The sequence below is a fragment of the Polypterus senegalus genome, chromosome 7 (assembly GCF_016835505.1).
Source record: "Polypterus senegalus isolate Bchr_013 chromosome 7, ASM1683550v1, whole genome shotgun sequence".
NCBI lineage: Eukaryota > Metazoa > Chordata > Cladistia > Polypteriformes > Polypteridae > Polypterus > Polypterus senegalus.
In genome coordinates, this window is record NC_053160.1 from 17448289 (window position 1) to 17468358 (window position 20070).

The window sequence follows — 20070 nt, forward strand, 5'->3', positions numbered from 1 at the left end:
AGCATTTAGCAAGTGAGGGGCCTGAACAGAACTGCTTTGGCATGCTGGTTCTAATCTTAAGATTGCTTCATTATTTTCTCATAGGTATCATCACGACAGCTCAGAGACATCACACGACAAGATTCTTTTCTTTGCTACAGATGGTATCCAGTCTACAGATTTTGTTCTTCACTTTAAGGTAATTCTGGGATGTTTAATAAACCTTTATTCAATTCAATTTAATGCCATCATACCTTAGCATGCTTTTTGCCAGGCTCACTAGGCAAACTCAAATACCAGACTAAAGTATGGAACTACATTTCCCATCATGTGAGTTGAAAAGTAGGAGCACGAGGCAAGAATGCTGTCCTCCAGTGTATCAGAGGAGTATATGTTCTGGGAAGGCCAACTCCTTTGATCCCTGCATACTTCTGGCTTCCCTTCCTGGCAAGGGATCAGTACTTGACTTGGTCGGGATGCCAGGCAATCCCTGATCACACTTGCGTTCAGGTGTGTTCATAAACTTGAGCAGATGGTTTTAAAGTTGGAGCATTTTTAAATTTTCTAGTTGGCAGCACAATTTAGTTTATTCCATATTTTTGCTACAATGTGCAGAATGTCATTTTAAAAGAGGTTTTACTCCATTTTTATTTAGCATATTTGAAACCACAATCCTTTTAATAAACAGAAGATGGCATTTGCTTATTTACCAGTTTGCTCTTAGGATTCACACAGGAAAAAGCCATGTGTTGTTGAGTTTGGAGTGGACGATGTTTGATGGGAAACTCATGCTGGCAGCATGTCAGTGTTCTTCTGCTATGACCTTTGGGTTTATGAATTGTGGTCCTTCAGGCAACATGACTGGCATGCAAAGGGTAAACAGGGTGGATGTCGGGCACTGGGTGCTGCAAGGAGTCATCTACGTACTGTGAACAGTAGGGGGTGCTGCCAAGTTCCCAAATCCCAGACACACAATACCCAACACCACTTCTGGCTAAATAAAATTATTTTTATTGTGGTAAACCCTTCCAGTAAGCATTTTCAATGCCACATAGCTCTTAAGAGTACAATTAACACAGCCAACACACAGAATAAATACTTGCTCTTCCGTCTCTCGTTTCTCTCTGTCCACTTACCTCCAGCAAAAGTGTTGCCTTCCTTCAGGCAGGGTGGCTCCTTTTATCTCAGACCCGGAAGTACCTTTGGTGCCCGGGCATATCCCGATAGAAGCACTTCCGGTTCAGAGACACAGTGATGGTTTCTCCCTACAGTTCCCCTTGGTGGTAGGCATAGTGTACCACCGGACTGTAGCATGCAGCTACATTTCCTATCATGTCTGTAGGTTGAAAAGTAGGGGCAATGAAACAAGAACGCTGCCCCAGAGTATATGCTCTGGGAAGGCCAACTATTCTGATCCCTTAATAGTATGCAAAGATAAAGTCCATGGGCAAAATGAAATGAAATTAAAGGCAAATTGTATTTTTCATGGAAATGAAGAGTAACACAAATGTATTAAATGCATATCATTTCTCTCCAAACTCAATTCTACCAAAGAAAAAGGCATTTTGAGCTGACCAGGTCATATGTTGTATTTTAAGCAATTCATTAAAGTGAAAGGTCAATGTTACATTACAATTTGGACTATTCGGGTAGCTTTGTTGTGTCCAAATTGTGTGACTTGTAGCTCCGAGTTGGTAGAGTATTCTCATGGAATTTCCTAAATCGGCAACTCAGATTTACCGTCTGTCCGAATGCATGTTAAAGCAGCTTTACAATCTTCATCTTTTCCCATTTCTGTGTGGGGCCGGTGTGCTTGATCAACCTTCTCCAGAACGTACCGTTACAATGGGAGTACAAAATGGCACTGCCCAGTAATAAACAGATATGGCAGCAAAATGGCCCAAATAAAGTATGAGATTAAAACATATACACATAATGAAAAAGATTAATACCAGGAATGGATTTCTTGGTTCAAGAAGTCCCAAAATGAATTTTATTATGTAGAAAAAGAACTTTGGAAGGCACAAAATATTTAAAAAAGACTACAATTTCCAACAGTTATTTTGTTTTAAAATAGACAAGTTTGCAAATTCGCCAAAGCTTCTCGATGGAAGATTTTGTGCCCTCAAAAATGTGTTCAGCGAGATACCTCACCGGGAACTGAACTGTCCCAACAAATTTCCTTTAAGAAGAAGTGTTCCGGGTTTCAAAAAACAAATTTACTTGAAGCCAGATTGCTACATGCAGACAGACAGACCGACAGGACTATTGCAATAGGTGCTTTTACTACTAAATGCAAATGCAATAAGTAAGAGTACTAGTCAAAACCCGTGCCATTTAGAAATACCATTTTAACCTTTTTTGCATTTTGTTTAACTGTCAGAGAAACTAGCCAAAAAAGTTGAATTTTTTTCAACAACAAGAAAATTTGTTATTACAGTAATCCCTCCTCGATCGCGGGGGTTGCGTTCCAGAAACCCCCAGCGATAGGTGAAAATCCGCGAAGTAGAAACCATATGTTTGTATGGTTATTTTTATATATTTTAAGCCCTTATAAACTCTCCCACACTGTTAACATTATTAGAGCCCTCTAGACATGAAATAACACCCTTTAGTCAAAAGTTTAAACTGTGCTTCATTACAAGACAGAGATGGCAGTTCTTTCTCACAATTAAAAAAATGCAAATAGATCTTCTCTTCAGGAGCAGAGAATTTCAGAGAGAGAGAGAGAGAGAGCTCGCAAAGAAAAGCAAACAATCAAAAAATCAATACGTGTGCTTTTAAGTTTGCCGCGGCATTTTTTAGAGGAGCGTCAGTATCTTCTAAGCAAACAGACTCTGTGCAAACAGCCCCTCTGCTCACATCTCCTCCGTCAGGCGCAGAGAACGTCAGAGAAAGAGAGAGAGAGAGAGATCGAGATTAAAACAAACCAACAAAAAATCAATAAGTGTGCTTTTGGAGGCACCGCGATAAAGCGGTATTTCTTAGAGGTGCGTCCGTATCCACTAGGCAAACAGCTTCTGTGCAAACAGCACCTCTGCTCACAGCCCCTCCGTCAGGCACAGAGAATGTCAGAGAGCGTGAGAGAGAGGCAGAGACAAGCAAACAATCGAGCTCCGTGCGGGATGCATATCTTATATCATTGAGGAGTTTTAGTTAATATGTAATACATGCTCTGATTGGGTAGCTTCTAAGCCATCCGCCAATAGCATCCCTTGTATGAAATCAACAGGGCAAACAAACTGAGGAAGCGTGTAGTATAAATTAAAAGACCCATTGTCCACAAAAATCCGCGAACCAGCGAAAAATCCGTGATATACATTTAGATGTGCTTACATTTAAAATCCACAATAGAGTGAAGCCATGAAAGTCGAAGCGCGATATAGCGAGGGATTACTGTACATGTAACAGAAACATTAATATCAAAATGGTAACACTTTACATTAAGTATCCATAATTACACTGTAACTACTATGTAATTACCTGTATAAGCACAGTGTAACTGAGATATTACTCCGTACTTACTGTGTAATACAAAGTAATGCTATAGTTAATTACTCAGTTGTCATTGTTATTCCACAGTTTATATAATTACAATGTAACAATTTATCACTGATCCAATAACAAGTGTACTTACATAGTTACGATGTATCTGTACTTTCAAAATGTAATAAAAACATCAGGGTATGTAACTACAACTATGTAACAGATGTTCAATGGTCTGGGCAATTTTGATGGAGAATTGCAGTGATAACTGCATAAGTTTTCGATGATATTTCAAGATCTTTTTTAAATGGTGAAAACACATTTGCAAAATGGTTAATGCTTTTGCCTCACGATCCATTATCCTGAGATGGAATTCTTTCTGGAGATATTTGTGTCAAATTTGTACGTTCTACCCATGTCTCCCTAGGTCTTCTTCATGGGTTTTACTGCCACATCCCAGGGACATGTAGGTTGGGTTACGTGGCCATATGTGTGAGAGCGTGAGTGCTGGTATGTTTGTCAGTGGGCCTTGCAATGGGATGGCTCCCCATCCTGGGCTGTTTCCTGCCTTGTGCCCAGTGATGCTTGGAATGGCTCTGCTGCCCTCTGTACTTTGATCGAATGATGCAAGTTTAGCAGTATTATGTTACGGAAGGGTATAACAATAGCCCAAAAAATTCAACAATAAATAGTGTAACACAACTACAAGAATGTGACAAATGTTTGTTTAAGCAAAACATGTCAAGGAGATGCCCCTCTAGATTTTGGGAAAAAGCGTTAACCATTTTGCAAAGATGTTTTCACCATTCAAAAAAGATCTTGAAGTATCATTGAAAACCTAGTCAGTTATCACTGCAGTTTTCCATTAAAATTGCCCAGACCATGGAACATCTGTGATATAGTTGTAGTTACATACCCTAATGTTTTTATTACATTACAGATACAATGTAACTATGCAAGTACACTTGTTTTTGGATCAGTGATAAATTGTTACATTGTAATTATATTAACTGTGGAATAACAATGACAACTGAGTAATTAACTATAATGTTAGTTTGTATTAAACAGTAAGTACGGAGTAATAACTCATAGTTACACTGTACTTATGCAGGTAATTACATAGTAGTTACAGTGTAATTATGGACACTTAATGCAAAATGTCTACATAATTACAGTATGAAAGGAGTCCACTGCTGTTCTGTTAATAAAAAGGAATTTGACACCACAGGTCAGGTCAAGTTGGGGAGCATGCACTGATACAGCGCTTTGTCACACCCATCATATGATAAAGCACCTTGAGATACTGGTTGGCAATTCCCCACGCAGACAGGAGGTCCAGTCCCACTGTCCAGAAAAGACCATCTATCTGCCACAGCCAGGCGTTACGTGGGTGTCCCCTTGCTTGGTCCAGCCACTTGAGTCCTCAACAATGAGGGTCCAGTGAGCCAGATCACCCTCAGGGAATCACGTCACATGGCCATAGTGCCGTAACTGACACTCCCTCACAATGCAGGTAATGTGCCTTATTCGGGACTCTGTGAGCAACACAAAGTCAAACCAGCAAGGATACCAAGGATTCTCAAAAGAGACACAGAACTGAAGGAGTCCAGTCTTCATCTCAGGTCACGGGATAGTGTCCATGTCTTGCAACCATATAGCAAGAAAGGGAGCACCAGGACTCTAAAGACTTGGACCTTTGTTTTTTTTGTAGAGATTTTTTGGAGCACTACACACCCCTTTCTAGCGACCTCATGACCCCCCATGATCTCCCAATCCATCTACTGACTGCATAGGAAGAGTCACCAGAGACATGAATGTCACTGTCGAGGTAAGTAAACCTCTCGATGAGGTTGACACTCTCCTTGCAGACAGACACACTGCTGACAGTTGTGCCTAAGAGATCATTAAAGGCCTGGATGATGGTTTTTATCAGGACACTCGCAAGCCCAGACACTCAGACTCTAGAGATCCCTGATCAGAGCCTCCGTGGACTCCGTGAAGATCACAATATCATCAGCAAAATCAAGATCAGTGAATCTTTCTTCACCAACAGATGCCCCACAGCCACTGGACCCCACAACCTTGCCCAACACCCAGTCCATGCAAGCACTGAACAGAGCAGGAGCAGACGAACACTGCTGACGAACCCCAGAATCAACTGGGAAAAACACAGACGTTCTGCCTCCATTCTGCACAGCATTCACAGTACCAGTTTACAGGCCGGCCATGATATCCAGCAACCTTGAGGGGATCCCGCAAAGTCTCAGCATGTCCCACTAGGCAGTTGATCAACTGAGTCGAATACTTTAAGAAAATCAACAAAGGCTGCAAAAAAACCCTACTGATACTCACATTTGTGCTCGATCACAACTCTCAGTGCCAGGATGCAGTCGATGGTAGACTTCTTAGCCGTAAAACCAGACTGTTCTGTTCACTTGTAGGTGAGCAAGTGACCACGGATCCTCTTGAGGACGACCCTATTCAGGACATACACCGTCTACTGCCAAAAATTAGCCTTCCATAAAGGTTTATGATTTCTAAATGTTTTCCGTTTCTGTGTAGGTGCTGCCTGTGAATGACGAAGCTCCCGTTGTAAAGGAAGGCCTGCGATCAACTTTACACTGTGGAGAAGGCCACGAAGTGATCATCACCACTGAATATCTCTATGCCACCGACAGCGACAGTGACGACGGACATCTGATTTACATGATTGCACGCCAGCCATATTATGGAGTGATACGCAAAAATGGCGTCATCGTGGACCAGTTTATCCAGGCAGACATTGTTTCACGGATTATTACCTATCAGCACACAGGTAGAAAGAAAAGAAATACGGTGAATCATCTGGTGGGCAAAATGTTGTCAATAATATTAGAATGTAACAACAACTACATTTATTTCTATAGCACATTTTCATTGAAGCAATGTTTCTCAAAGTGCTTTACAAGATGTCAAAGAAGAAAAATAACTTATTTTAAGCCTGAAAACCATGAGGACTGATTGAGAACTTTGATGTTAGGTAGAATGCCTAGAGAGGGCTAGGTGGTCTCGTGGCCTTGGAACCCCTGCAGATTTTGTTTTTTTTTCTCCAGCCGTCTGGAGTTTTGTTTTGTTTTTCTGTCCTCCCTGCCATCGAACCTTACTTTTATTCCAAGTTAATTAGTATTGCCTAATTTTATTTTTATAACAGGGGGCCAAGCCCCCTTGGCGCCTTTGGCCCAAACCCCAGTTTCAGCCAGAATATTAGAATCTGTAAATGTACAAAAGAAAAATGATTATTTAGCAGTAAGGGCACACTGCACGTTGAATACACTTCACTTGAGCATTCCTAGTTTTCATCCTCTTTCTTTCTCTGTACGTTTATCATTCGTTTGCTCAGAGTTTGATGTGCTTGCTGCTTCCTGAGCAGCTCTTCTCTTCTGCACCCTAGCGGCCCGCTTATTCTCTTTTTTTGTCCGCATCTTTTCGCGTTAAAATTGATTAAGTCAGTGTTTGTGTTGCAATTACTTAGTACGTTTTTCTTAATTTTTCACTTAAGCTGGCACTTAAGTCTTCAATCTGCCTCAAGAATGATTTAAGATATGAAGAGGTAGGGGAAGTGATGGCGAAGGTGGTAGGGATACGCATGTGCCGCAAGGCCGCCCTGTTGCCCGCTGCCCAGAGTTGATTCTACAATAAAATTAAACAAAAACAAAAAGAGGAATAAAAATCATCACCCTGAAAGCGGATAGTAGACGTCACGTAGTATATGTGATCCAAATTTCAGGTCAACAGGTCAAGCGGTTTGCGAGCTACAGGCGATTTAAAATCCCGGACAGACAAACGGACAGCCATGGTAGCATATTATATAAGAAGATTGGAGTCAAAATCACAAAATTCTATAAATATGTAAAAGAAAAATTAATTATTATTTAACAGAGTAAAAATCAATGAAATGAGAATAAAATATTTGCTCTCTTACCGATTGGAGTATTCCCGTAAACTGAGGTCCACTATGCTCGATGTGTATTTATAAGAGACTAAATAAATGATCCATTCGTTTTAATTGACATTCTTATAGATAAAGAAAAACTTCTTTTAAAAAATGACTCATTTAAATAAAAGGAAAAATCACGTGAAAACTAAATTGGTATGTAATGGGTCATCGTAACTCGACCTTCAGCTAACTAAATCACCTAAATACAAACTGCTGTTATGAATCAATCATTTTTTTAATAGTTTGTTCCTGTGAACAAAATAAAAAACATGACTTTCTTGATATTTTAGTTTAGAGTAATTTATAAAAACGGAATAAGAATCTGAAAATCTAACAATATCACATTAAACTTCGATAAATTCTGAAAAGAATGATACCAAACATATACAGTGGTGTGAAAAACTATTTGCCCCTTCCTGATTTCTTATTCTTTTGCATGTTTGTCACACAAAATGTTTCTGATCATCAAACACATTTAACCATTAGTCAAATATAACACAAGTAAACACAAAATGCAGTTTTTAAATGATGGCTTTTATTATTTAGGGAGAAAAAAAATCCAAACCTACATGGCCCTGTGTGAAAAAGTAATTGCCCCCTTGTTCAAAAATAACCTAACTGTGGTGTATCACACCTGAGTTCAATTTCCATAGCCACCCCAGGCCTGATTACTGCCACACCTGTTTCAATCAAGAAATCACTTAAACAGGAGCTGCCTGACACAGAGAAGTAGACCAAAAGCACCTCAAAAGCTAGACATCATGCCAAGATCCAAAGAAATTCAGGAACAAATGAGAACAGAAGTAATTGAGATCTATCAGTCTGGTAAAGGTTATAAAGCCATTTCTAAAGCTTTGGGACTCCAGCGAACCACAGTGAGAGCCATTATCCACAAATGGCAAAAACATGGAACAGTGGTGAACCTTCCCAGGAGTGGCCGGCCGACCAAAATTACCCCAAGAGCGCAGAGACGACTCATCCGAGAGGTCACAAAAGACCCCAGGACAACGTCTAAAGAACTGCAGGCCTCACTTGCCTCAATTAAGGTCAGTGTTCACGACTCCACCATAAGAAAGAGACATGGCAGATTTCCAAGACGCAAACCACTGTTAAGCAAAAAGAACATTAGGGCTCGTCTCAATTTTGCTAAGAAACATCTCAGTGATTGCTAAGACTTTTGGGAAAATACCTTGTGGACTGATGAGACAAAAGTTGAACTTTTTGGAAGGCAAATGTCCCGTTACATCTGGCGTAAAAGGAACACAGCATTTCAAAAAAAGAACATCATACCAACAGTAAAATATGGTGGTGGTAGTGTGATGGTCTGGGGTTGTTTTGCTGCTTCAGGACCTGGAAGGCTTGCTGTGATAGATGGAACCATGAATTCTACTGTCTACCAAAAAATCCTGAAGGAGAATGTCCGGCCATCTTTTCGTCAACTCAAGCTGAAGCGATCTTGGGTGCTGCAACAGGACAATGACCCAAAACACACCAGCAAATCCACCTCTGAATGGCTGAAGAAAACCAAAATGAAGACTTTGGAGTGGCCTAGTCAAAGTCCTGACCTGAATCCAATTGAGATGCTATGGCATGACCTTAAAAAGGCAGCTCATGCTGGAAAACCCTCAAATAAAGCTGAATTACAACAATTCTACAAAGATGAGTGGGCCAAAATTCCTCCAGAGCGCTGTAAAAGACTCATTGCAAGTTATCGCAAACGCTTGATTGCAGTTATTGCTGCTAAGGGTGGCCCAACCAGTTATTAGGTTCAGGGGGCAAATACTTTTTCACACAGGGCCATGTAGGTTTGGATTTTTTCTCCTAAATAATAAAACCATCATTTAAAAACTGCATTTTGTGTTTACTTGTGTTATATTTGACTAATGGTTAAATGTGTTTGATGATCAGAAACATTTTGTGTGACAAACATGCAAAAGAATAAGAAATCAGGAAGGGGGCAAATAGTTTTTCACACCACTGTATATGTAGGTGTTAAAATAAGCTGATTTAAAGCGTGACAAAAAAGTCACATAAAATTGTTACACAAAATCGTTGCACTTTTAGGTGTAGGATTTTATATATACAGGGTGTCCCAAAAGTCACTATACACTTCCTTTTTTTTATTTCATTCCAGGTATCATTCGGAGAGACTTAAGCCATCAGCATATGACAACTTAGGCTTTGCAGTTTTTGTAAGCGTATCATTGCGTTAACCATGGCGCCCCTCTTCACTTTGCCAGGTTAGTCATAGATTTCCTGAACATCAAGTTTCCTGACCGATGGATCAGTCGAAGGGGTCCCCTCGAATGGGCTCCGTGCTCCCCTGACCTTACACCTTGTGACTTTTATTTGTGGGGCTATATCAAAAGCAAGGTGTATGTCACTAACCCCCGTAACCTGTCACAGCTGGAGGAAAGAATCTGCACGGCCTGCAGCGAGGTCGAGGAAGGTGGCTGAAAGTTGTCGAAAATGGAGGTGCTCACGTGGAGGTATACAACTAGTCTTTAAGGCGTTGGAATCTGATGGCAAGCCTAGCAAGTAAAACTGCAACGACTCCTTTGTTGATGCTAGAAATATTAATGAACTCAGCTTCTTGTGTAATTTTTGAAATTTATGAAAAGTGTATAGTGGCTTTTGGGACACCTTGTATAGAGTAGATTTTTTATCTTTTTTCTCTTTCTACATCCTGCAAAGCACTGTGAGCTACATCATTTATATGAAAATGTGCTATAGAAATAAATAAATAAATAAATAAATAAATAAATAGTACAGGTAGTCCCCAAGTTACGGACATCTGACCTTCAACTTACGAACGGGGCCACAGCTGCAACACATGTGCCTCAGTAACTCCCGCTGGGGACGCTGCAAGCGATGGCTGAACGGAGGCTGGAGGGGGGCTATTTGGTTGCTCGCGCAGTGTAGTGTCCCTCGGTCAGTTCCCGGTGGCAAGTGGTGACCCGCGGTCCATATTCACCAGGTCCACAGCTGTCGCTCGTGTGCAGGACGGAGGCTTGATATGGCGGTTCGTTATGCCCGCCCACCACACCGCCGCAGCTACTGCTCCTGACTGGACTCAGGCTGGATGGAGCAGAGGGGGGTGTTTCACTACCCAGCCACCACACACGGCTGCCCCGTTTGTTCTCGTTCATTCTCTGGTGATGCTGCAAGCAGTGACCCGGTTGTGGCTGAACGGAGGCCATTGAGGGTGAATGGGGCAGTGGGGGGTAGCATTGTAGTGTGCCTCTGGTGGCTGCCTGTTGAATGGGGGCAGTGGTGGGTGATTCACTACCCACCTTTGACCGCACCGTGTTTGTTCTCGGTGGGCGGACGCTGCAGGCAGCATACTGTAGTGGAGGTGACTGTGAGGTGGGCTGCTGATGAACCCCCTCTCACCGCCCCCGTTCATTCTCAATAGTAAGCCTGCTTGTACTGTTACACACATAGCAGGAAGTTGTCTCTTGTCAGTACATCAGACGTGTTGACGACGGGTGCCTTCCTGCTGTGATAGCGTGTACAGTGCTGTGCAGAAGAGCTCATCTTAACCTTTTGTCTTCACCCTTCAAGAATGTCTCTGAAATACATATCTGATGCAAGTGCTGGTGATACAGTAAAGAAGAGAAAAGCCATCACCATTGAAAATAAAGTAGAAATAACAAAAAGGTCAGAGAGAGGTGACACTCCATCATTCATTGGCAGAGCATTTGGTTACAGTCGGTCAACAATAGCATTTATTAAAATAATGTACCTGTTCTGACTTACATACAAATTCAACTTAAGTACAAACCTACAGTCCCTATCTCGTACGTAACCCGGGGACTGTCTGTATACAGAAAAATTAAAATCAGGAGTGGTCTCCCCTTGACTTTCTCGTATACTCAGTCATGGGGATGGATATTTGAGGAGCAAACCGCAAGACAATGATTATATTTTTATTTTATGTACATTAAAGAACCATCATCAACAAATCAAATAAAATTAATAATATATTGAATAATTACTATAAAAGTAAAGTTAAATAAATCAAACTCTGCAGCTGAATAAGTACAAAATAAATTGAGTATGTGTTCAGGTAAAGTGCCATTTCCAGTTGATGGCTGCCGTCACATCATCCAGGTGGATCATACACATAAGTGGTGGGCGAAGTGGCTCCCCACTCACTATGAATAGCACTTTGAGTACTGAGAAAAGCTCTTTATAAATATATAGAAATTATTATTATTATTATTATTAGTCTCTAATAAATATATTGTGCTAATTATTTGTTGTCAGGAGGGGAGGTCGGACTGAAGCCACGGATCGACACCATCACCTTTGTCATCTCGGATGGAAATGCTGCCAGTCAGCCAGGCTGCTGCCCGAGCGATTTTCAAGCTCCAGCAGTGCCCACTCATGACAACCTCCCAGTTTATGATCTTAATGTGACAGTTTTCCCTGTTGACAATCAGCCTCCTACAATTGTCATTGGTAAAAAATGTGTTTTATTTGTTTTTCCGTTCAATTAAATTTAAACGACAGAAGGTTTTAATTATTTCATCCTTTGCACAGTTCATTTTTTTTTTCTTTTGGTCTTTTCAAAGCATGATTGCAATGGAGGATGACATGATGCCACAGTGGTTAGCTGTCTCATGCCTCTACAGTCCTGGGTCTCAGTTAAAGCGTTGTCTCCATGTCCCTATGAACTTTTATACGGGTGCTGCAGTCAGCCAGCCCGTCATGAAGATTGAACTTGAGCAGTTTGGAATTGACATCTTCTCCTCTCTCTTGCTGTTTGGCACCCAGGACTGCTGGTAGAACCTGTGCCTCCACTTTTTACAAATAGTGAGTTGAGGACTTAGAGGGATGGCAGTAAAATCTAATAAATCTGATTGTGTACATTAGAACAATCGAGACGGGAACAGGCCATTCAGCCCAACAAAGTTCACCAGTCCTGTCCACTTAATTCTTCCAAAATATCATCAAGTCGAGTTTTGAAGGTCCTTAAAGTCTTACTGTCTACCTCACTATTTGGTAGCTTATTCTAAGTGTCTGTCGTTCTTAGTGTAAAGAAAAACTTCCTGATGTTTGTGTGAAATTTCCCCTTAACAGTTTCCAACTGTGTCCCCGTGTTCTTGATGAACTCATTTTAAAGTCAAAGTCTTGGTCCACTGGACTAATTCCCTTCATAATTTTAAACACTTCAGTCAGGTCTTCTCTTAATCTTCTTTTGCATAAACTGTAAAGGCTCAGCTCTTTTAAATTTTCCTTATAATTCACCCCCTGTAGCCCCTGAATCAGCCGAGTCGCTCATCTCTGGACTTTTTCTAGTGCTGCTATGTCCTTTTTGTAGACCAAAGACCAAAACTGCACACAGGACTCCACATGAGGCCTCAAAAGTGCGTTATAAAGCTTGAACCTTCGTGCCTAGAATCAAGAGGCAGCAGCACTAACCTTTGTGCCACCTTGCCACCTACATTTCATTTTGTTTCCATTCTTCATTAATTTAGCTTTTGCGCTAGTTTCCACTTTTATGAATTATTTTATGCAAACTGAGTAATAACACTACCACCTGTAATTGTTTGTTCTTAGGGTCAAAGCTAATTTGGCTAATTATCATTGATTATACAATATGCAGGGGAGATGTTTGTTGTGGATGAAGGATCATCAGCTTCTATTACCCTCAGCCATCTGAATGCCCATGATCCAGACACGAGCCCTGATCATCTGGAGTTCATTTTGGCTTCTCCACCCCAGTTTGGTTACATTGAAAACACACTGCCAAGCCCCGGCTTTGAAAAGAGCAATATGGGGATTAGCATAGGTGAGTAAACTGCTTTTTCTTGTCACTTAACATATGAGTGGGAGTGGGCCGCTCTAAAGGTGACCGTCATCCCGAAGCCTGGGACTCTACAGCTGCTGGCACGTTACACGATTTCTTGTTGGAAGGGAATGCAAACTTAATGACAGTAGTTTCTTGAATTTGTCACCTTAACTCTTTCATGGTGGATGTCGACTTTTGTTCGGGGGTAGAGGATGGTAATCAGCCATAAACGGTGACTAAACTCGCTGTTATTTTTTAGTTCAACTCTCTTTGCTAGAAGGAAAGTTAGCTTTGTTGATTTGACTTCGATTCCTGGCATATGCATGAGTAGCGAACAGCAAACGACCATTAAAAAATAGCTTCGACATCTGGCAAGAGACCAAAGGGAACGCACAAAGCATAATACTCCGTGGATGACAATTTGCGTATTATCGCCAAATTGGACTCTGACTTGTCGGAATCTGATCTTGATGCAAGTGATCTGAAGATGGAGATTGAAAACAAAAGTGAGGTACCGGCTTCAGCTGAACGCGCTTATGTAGCTGTTGCGCCCACGGCAATGTTCGCCTGGGAGGAAGCGCCACTTACAATGACAAAAGGTACAAACCAGATTGTGTCGCACTGCCACTCGAAGACAGGCCAGGCAGCCGGCCCTCCACACATTCCTACCGGCCACCTAGCTGTCCCTACACAGCCACCAGAGACACTGAACAGGCGTCGACAGCAGCCACAGCAACAGACGTTTTACATTAATTTTCATTTGAAACCTTTATTTTGTGTGCTTTTCAGAAAACAAAGTTGCCTGCAAAAAATATTCAGCCCTCAAAGAGTTAAGGATGTCAGGGCTGGAGTATGGGGTGAGATACCTCAGCTGGCACTTTAGTAGGGGTGGCATTTCCATACAACAGAACTTTTTCTAACGTTACAAAACAATACAACAAAAAAGAGAATGAATTTGCAGTAACTCTTGTGGTGTCCATACAGGTAGCATCACCCAGGAAGGCTGCCACCTAGCATGTCATGGGAGTAAAAGAGCCCTGCTAACTTGTCTCCTCCTGTCCTTCTATTCTGCTGGCCTCCTGATAGGGATCTTCAGTAATCTGGCATACTTATCAGTCTTCTGGCAAGGGTAGGCAACATATTGCCCCTTTTTGTGGCCACTGACTGCCATGGCCTCCCAGCCAAATAAGGGATCACAACCCATCCCAACAGAGACATTAGCATATATATATACTGCTCAAAAAAATTAAAGGAACACTTTGAAAATACATCAGACCTCAATGGGAAAATAAATCCTGTTGGATATCTCTACTGATATGGACTGATATGGTAATGTGTTAGAAACAAAAGGATGCCACATCGTTTGATAGAAATGAAAATGATCAACCTACAGAGGGCTTAATTTGGGGTCAGATGGACTGAAACATAATGTCCCAGAGGTGTTCTATTGGATTAAGGTTAGACAAGTGTAGGGGACAGTCAGTGGTATCAGTTCCTTCATCCTCCAGGAACTGCCTGCATACTCTCACCACATGAGGCCGGGCATTGTCGTGCACCAGGAGGAACCAGCATAGGGTCTGACAGTGGGTCCAAGGATTTCATCCTGATACCTAATGGCAGTCAAGGTGCTGTTGTCAAGCCTGTTGAGGTCTGTGCGTCCCTCCATGGCTATGCCTCCCCAGACCATCACTGACCCACCATCAAACCGGTCATGCTGAACGATGTCACAGGCAGCATTATGTTCTCCACGGCTTTTCCAGACCCTTTCACGTCTGTCACATGTACTCAGGGTGAACCTGCTCTCATCTGTGAAAAGCACAGGGCGCCAGTGGTGGACCATGCCAATTCTGGCATTCTATGGCAAATGCCACTCGAACTCCACGGTGCCAGGTGGGCAGTGAGCACAGGGCCCACTAGAGGACGTTGGGCGCTCAGGCCACCTTCGTGAAGTCTGTTTCTGATTGTTTGGTCAGACCAGTGGCCTGCCTGCTGGAGGTCATTTTGTAGGCTCTGGCAGTGCTCATCCTGTTCATCCTTGCCCAAAGAAGCAGATACCGGTGGGTCCTGCTGATGGGTTAAGGACCTTTTACGAGGGGACCTGTCCAGCTCTCCTAGAGTAACTGCCTTTCTCCTGGAATCTCCTCCATGCCCTTGAGACTGTGCTGGAAGACGCAGCAAACCTTCTGGCAATGGCACACACGTATTGATGTGCCATCCTGGGGAAGTTGGACTACCTGTGCAAGGTGGCACTGTTTAAAATGCCTCTTCTCACCTCCCTCCACCTCTTCCTGCCTGGCCTGTACTTAATCATAAGTGTCGTCATCTTAGAGCAGTCACTTTGAGATTTGCATCTCTTTCTTGGTGCTTTCATTTTCAATTATGCATGGTTTGCCTAAGGGTGCCCCAATTCTTTATGCTTGTTTGTGCTTTTCTCTGCAATATATATGTAATTTAATTTGTTTCCCCTTATTTTGTTAGGAAAAATTCACATAACTGACCACAAGTGAACATGCACGCTCTCCTGCATTAGTTGCACATGTTTTACTTGTATTTTTCCTTCATCAGGCTCTTTTGCTCTGAATCACGTGAAGCAGAACCATATCAACTACGTCCAGTCGCGGCATGAGAGAATCGAGCCAACCACTGACCAGTTTCTGCTTTATGTAACCGATGGCAAGCGTCGCTCCAGAGAAACTCCTTTTTACGTCATCATAAACCCTGCTAATGATGAAGTCCCAGATTTTCTTGCCCGCAACATCACTGTAAGTACAAATCTTCTTTTAGAACTTTTAGACTTTTCTAAAAACCTTTGAAAATGTCTGAACTGGAGTTTTATTTTAGGGTGTCTCCCAGGATCGCAACGATGAGATGTTTATAGATAATTATAAATAGTTCCTGCTCAGTTTACTTCATTTTTCTTTTACATTTGTGTATTCTTCTTACACTGTGTGAACACTAGGGGGCGCCCACAGCCCCAGACTTCAGACACATGTACATACACACACAGTTAAGAGCTTCAATAAAGTGCTGCTTATTTTCTGAAAAAATACCTTATACAGGTCACAAGCCTACAAAACACAAAACACTTAGCTGACGCCTCTGTAAGTTCACCAGTATAGTAAAACTGCTAGGGAGCCATCGGGTTGTTTTTTCTCCCAGAGACCACATGCAGCTAGTTAGACATATATGAACGAAAAGAACTATGTGTGTGTATGCAGGGAGCAATCTGCTCTGCTCACGCTCAACCACAGCCACTAGATGGCGCATGCATGCACTTTCACATTTTATCGGCACTTGCATGTGCTTCAGTTCTCATTATGAAAGACGAGTGTGTGAGTGAGTGTGTTAGTGTGTATGGAGCAGTCCGCTCTACTCACGCTCAGCCACAGCCAAGAGAGTTGGTATGAATTCTACAGAAGTAGAAGCTTATACAAGTGTGACTTGCACTTGGTAAGTTGGTGCATGCATACACTTTTACATTTTTTGCCGCTTGCATGTACCTCAGTTCTCATTCAGCCCAAGCAGACAAACTCAGCTTTGTGGCTCATTCACATTATACGTTCACACAACAAGCTAGCATATGTTTGCCTGAGACAGGATCCAACCTGTCCGCTCAGTTTGTGCCACAGCTGCACTCGACTACGCGTCCGTCTCAGATAACATACAAGCTCTCCTGGCCCACTTAGTTCACCAGTAGAGTAAAACTGCTAGGGAGTCGTTGGGTTGTTTTCTTCTCCCAAAGACCACACGCAGCTAGTTAGACATATATAAACGAAAGACCTGTTTATGAGCAGTCCGCTCTGCTCATGCTCAACCACAGCCACATGGTGGTGCATGCGTGCACTTTTACATTTTTTCAGCGCTTGCATGCACCTCACTTCTCAATACAAAAGAGGAGTGTGCAGGAAACGCTGCCACATAACAAAGATGGCGTACTAATGACCAAGATGAAGAGACACAACATCAAGATGAAGAAAACGGCGTGGCTCAACAAGGGCAAGGCTTGAAATTTTCACTAAAAACATTGTCTATCTAGAGGTATTTTCTCGAAACAAAGATTAATGGAACAAATAAGAGATAGTATCACCAGTACCTTCTTATGAAAGCCAGTATGGGCAGCAAGCACAGGTGACTCCATATGCTCTGCCCTGACTAATTCTTAAGAGTTAGCTCTCCAAGTTCGCCAATTTAGTAAAACTGCTAGGGCATCTTTGGGTTGTTTTTTGTCCTGAAGACCACATGCAGCTAGTATATAAATAATGTACTAACCAGTTTCGCATAACACAGCTTATACCAACCCCAGTCAATCAGACTGAGTCACTGTTTCTTGAGCCATGAGAATGTATGCTGTGAAGAATGGTGTCATTTCCACCTCCTCTGTTGTGTAAGAAGGTCCTGGAGAGCCGAATCATCAAATCAATGGCCCTTCTGGTCAAATCCAATGTCATTTTTAGAAGCCAGTATCCCAGTATTACTTCCATGTTACTCCTTGTGATGAAGTAATTTTATCATATGAAGACGTTAAGAAGATATTTTATGAAAGAGAAATACTCTCAATACATTTGTTTAAATTAATACCATAGTCTGCTTATTTTGTTACTCTGTAGGTTCAAGAAGGCCAAATGAAAGAGTTAGATGCATCCATAATCAATGTGGTGGACCTGGATATTCCCAGAGATCAGCTGGTCTTCACCATTACGAAGCAGCCACAACATGGCATGATAATGAATGGCATTTATGGCAACGACATTGCCCGCTATCGACGACTTGCTCACAATCATCTGAACAACAAGCTTCCCGTCTATGACTTCACCATTGACAGCCTGAGGCACGGTAAGCTTTCTTTTTTTTCTAGGTGAAGATAGATAGATAGATAGATAGATTGATAGATAGATAGATAGATAGATAGATAGATAGATAGAGAGAAAAGGCACTATATAATAGATAGATAGATAGATAGATAGATAGATAGATAGATAGATAGATAGATAGATAGATAGATAGATAGATAGATAGATAGATAGATGCTTTATTAATCCCCAAGGGGAAATTCACATACTCCAGCAGCAGACTCTTCAGCAGACCCACCAATTCTGACAAACTCCAAGCATTGATTACACAAGAATGGGCTGCCATCAGTCGGGATTTAGCACAGAAATTGATTGACAGCCTGCCAGGGTTAATTGCAAAGGTCTTGAAAAAGAAAGAAAGGCCGACACTGCAAATATTGACTCTTTGCATAAACTTCATGTAATTATCAATAAAAGCATTTGAAACTTCTGAAATGCTTGTAATTCTACTTCAGTATACCATAGAAACATCTGACAAAAAGATCTAAAAACACTGAAGCAGCAAACTTTGTGAAAACCAACACTTGTGTCATTCTCAAAACTTTTGGCCACGACCGTACTTAGGCCCTGCCACAGAGGACATCTTCACAGACTTTAATGAAAGCCAAGCCTGTTGTGAATGATGTCCTCTGCAGGACCGTGACTAATTTGCATTTAATTTGCCTCTTCGTTGGTAGTCGCCTGTCAATTCATCAGATTCATGGTACAGTCAAAACTCAATGTTATTTTAGAAGAATTAAATGGATAGGATTGGCGAGCTTTGCCGGGCTGAATGAGATTTTATTTAAACCTCAAATTCTTTAAAAAGAAATTGGGGATACATAATAAAAGAGGCTCCCAAGAGTGGACAGCCTCTAAATATTAAAAAATTCAACAATCATGTCTCCAACCAGGAAGTATTAAGGACATTCGTTAGACATTCTGTAAGAGCTAAGCAGATAGATAAAAGATGATTTGCTGATTGACTAATGCTTTGGTCCTACAGGAATGAAAGTCATGTACTTGCACGATGACTCTGAGAACATGGCCGATGGCTTCGCAGTACAACTCTCTGATGGCAAGCACAAGGTTCACCGATACGTTTCTGTGAAGATCCTGCCGGTCAATGATGAGAAACCTCAAGTGATAAGGTTCAACTATTTTATATTTACACTCATCCCAGTCAGTCAGTCATTTTCCAACCCACTATATCCTAACTGCAGGGTCACGGGGGTCTGCTGAAGCCAATCCAAGCCAACACAGGGTGCAAGGCAGGAACAAATCCCGGGCAGGGCGCCAGCACACCGCAGGGTGTTTGAGTAGACAGCACAAGACCCATTCACCCAATTTTTTTTATTATGTTGTTTTGCAAGAGAATTGCTGTTATCTCTTTCTTTTTAATTTCCCATAATTTGAAAGAAAGAATGTGGCCAGTTGCAAGTGCCTCATCTTCGATGTTCCTTAAAGTTAAGTATCAAGTTGCAGCTATTACGGTGAATTCAGAAAGTATTCAGAGCCCTTCACTGTCTGCGCACTTCACTGTGATGAAGGTTTCATCTTAAACAAATAAATTTGCCATTTTCGTCCATCAATCTACAATCACGAACCCCCAATGACAAAGTGAACATGTGTTTTCAGAACAATTTACAAATTTTATTGAAAATCAAAAATTGAAATCTCTCATTCATAGAAGTTTTTCAAAACCTGAATTCAGAATACTTATTGCAGTTCACCTTTCTGCACAACAATGACCCAAAGCAGACAGTCACAACAACCCTGGGGTGGCTTGGGGACAAGTGTCCTTGTGTGGCCAAGCCAAAGCCCAGACTAACAGGATAAGTTCAGTAACTTTCAAGTCAAAGCGATTCCTTCACAAACCTGGTATACTTTATATGCATTTGCTTTGCAAAACTGTGTTCTAAAGTTATATATGACGCTACTTTCCCCCTTTGTACTCTTTATTGTGTGGACTTTACCAGAATGCCTCATATCCCATAGACTTA

The 20070-nt window shown here is 41.7% G+C and overlaps 1 protein-coding gene across 3 annotated transcripts in view; it reads left to right on the plus strand.

Annotated features, from left to right (window-relative positions):
• Positions 1–20070, plus strand: part of frem1a (Fras1 related extracellular matrix 1a) — a 265444-nt gene that overhangs the window by 161473 nt on the left and 83901 nt on the right. For all 3 annotated transcript variants that reach the window (XM_039758260.1, XM_039758263.1, XM_039758261.1), the window contains exons 15-21: positions 85–178; positions 6028–6280; positions 11711–11905; positions 13053–13238; positions 15804–16000; positions 17846–18071; positions 19074–19218. In XM_039758260.1, the coding sequence (XP_039614194.1) occupies positions 85–178; positions 6028–6280; positions 11711–11905; positions 13053–13238; positions 15804–16000; positions 17846–18071; positions 19074–19218 (1296 nt within the window). The remainder of the gene's footprint in view (positions 1–84; positions 179–6027; positions 6281–11710; positions 11906–13052; positions 13239–15803; positions 16001–17845; positions 18072–19073; positions 19219–20070) is intronic.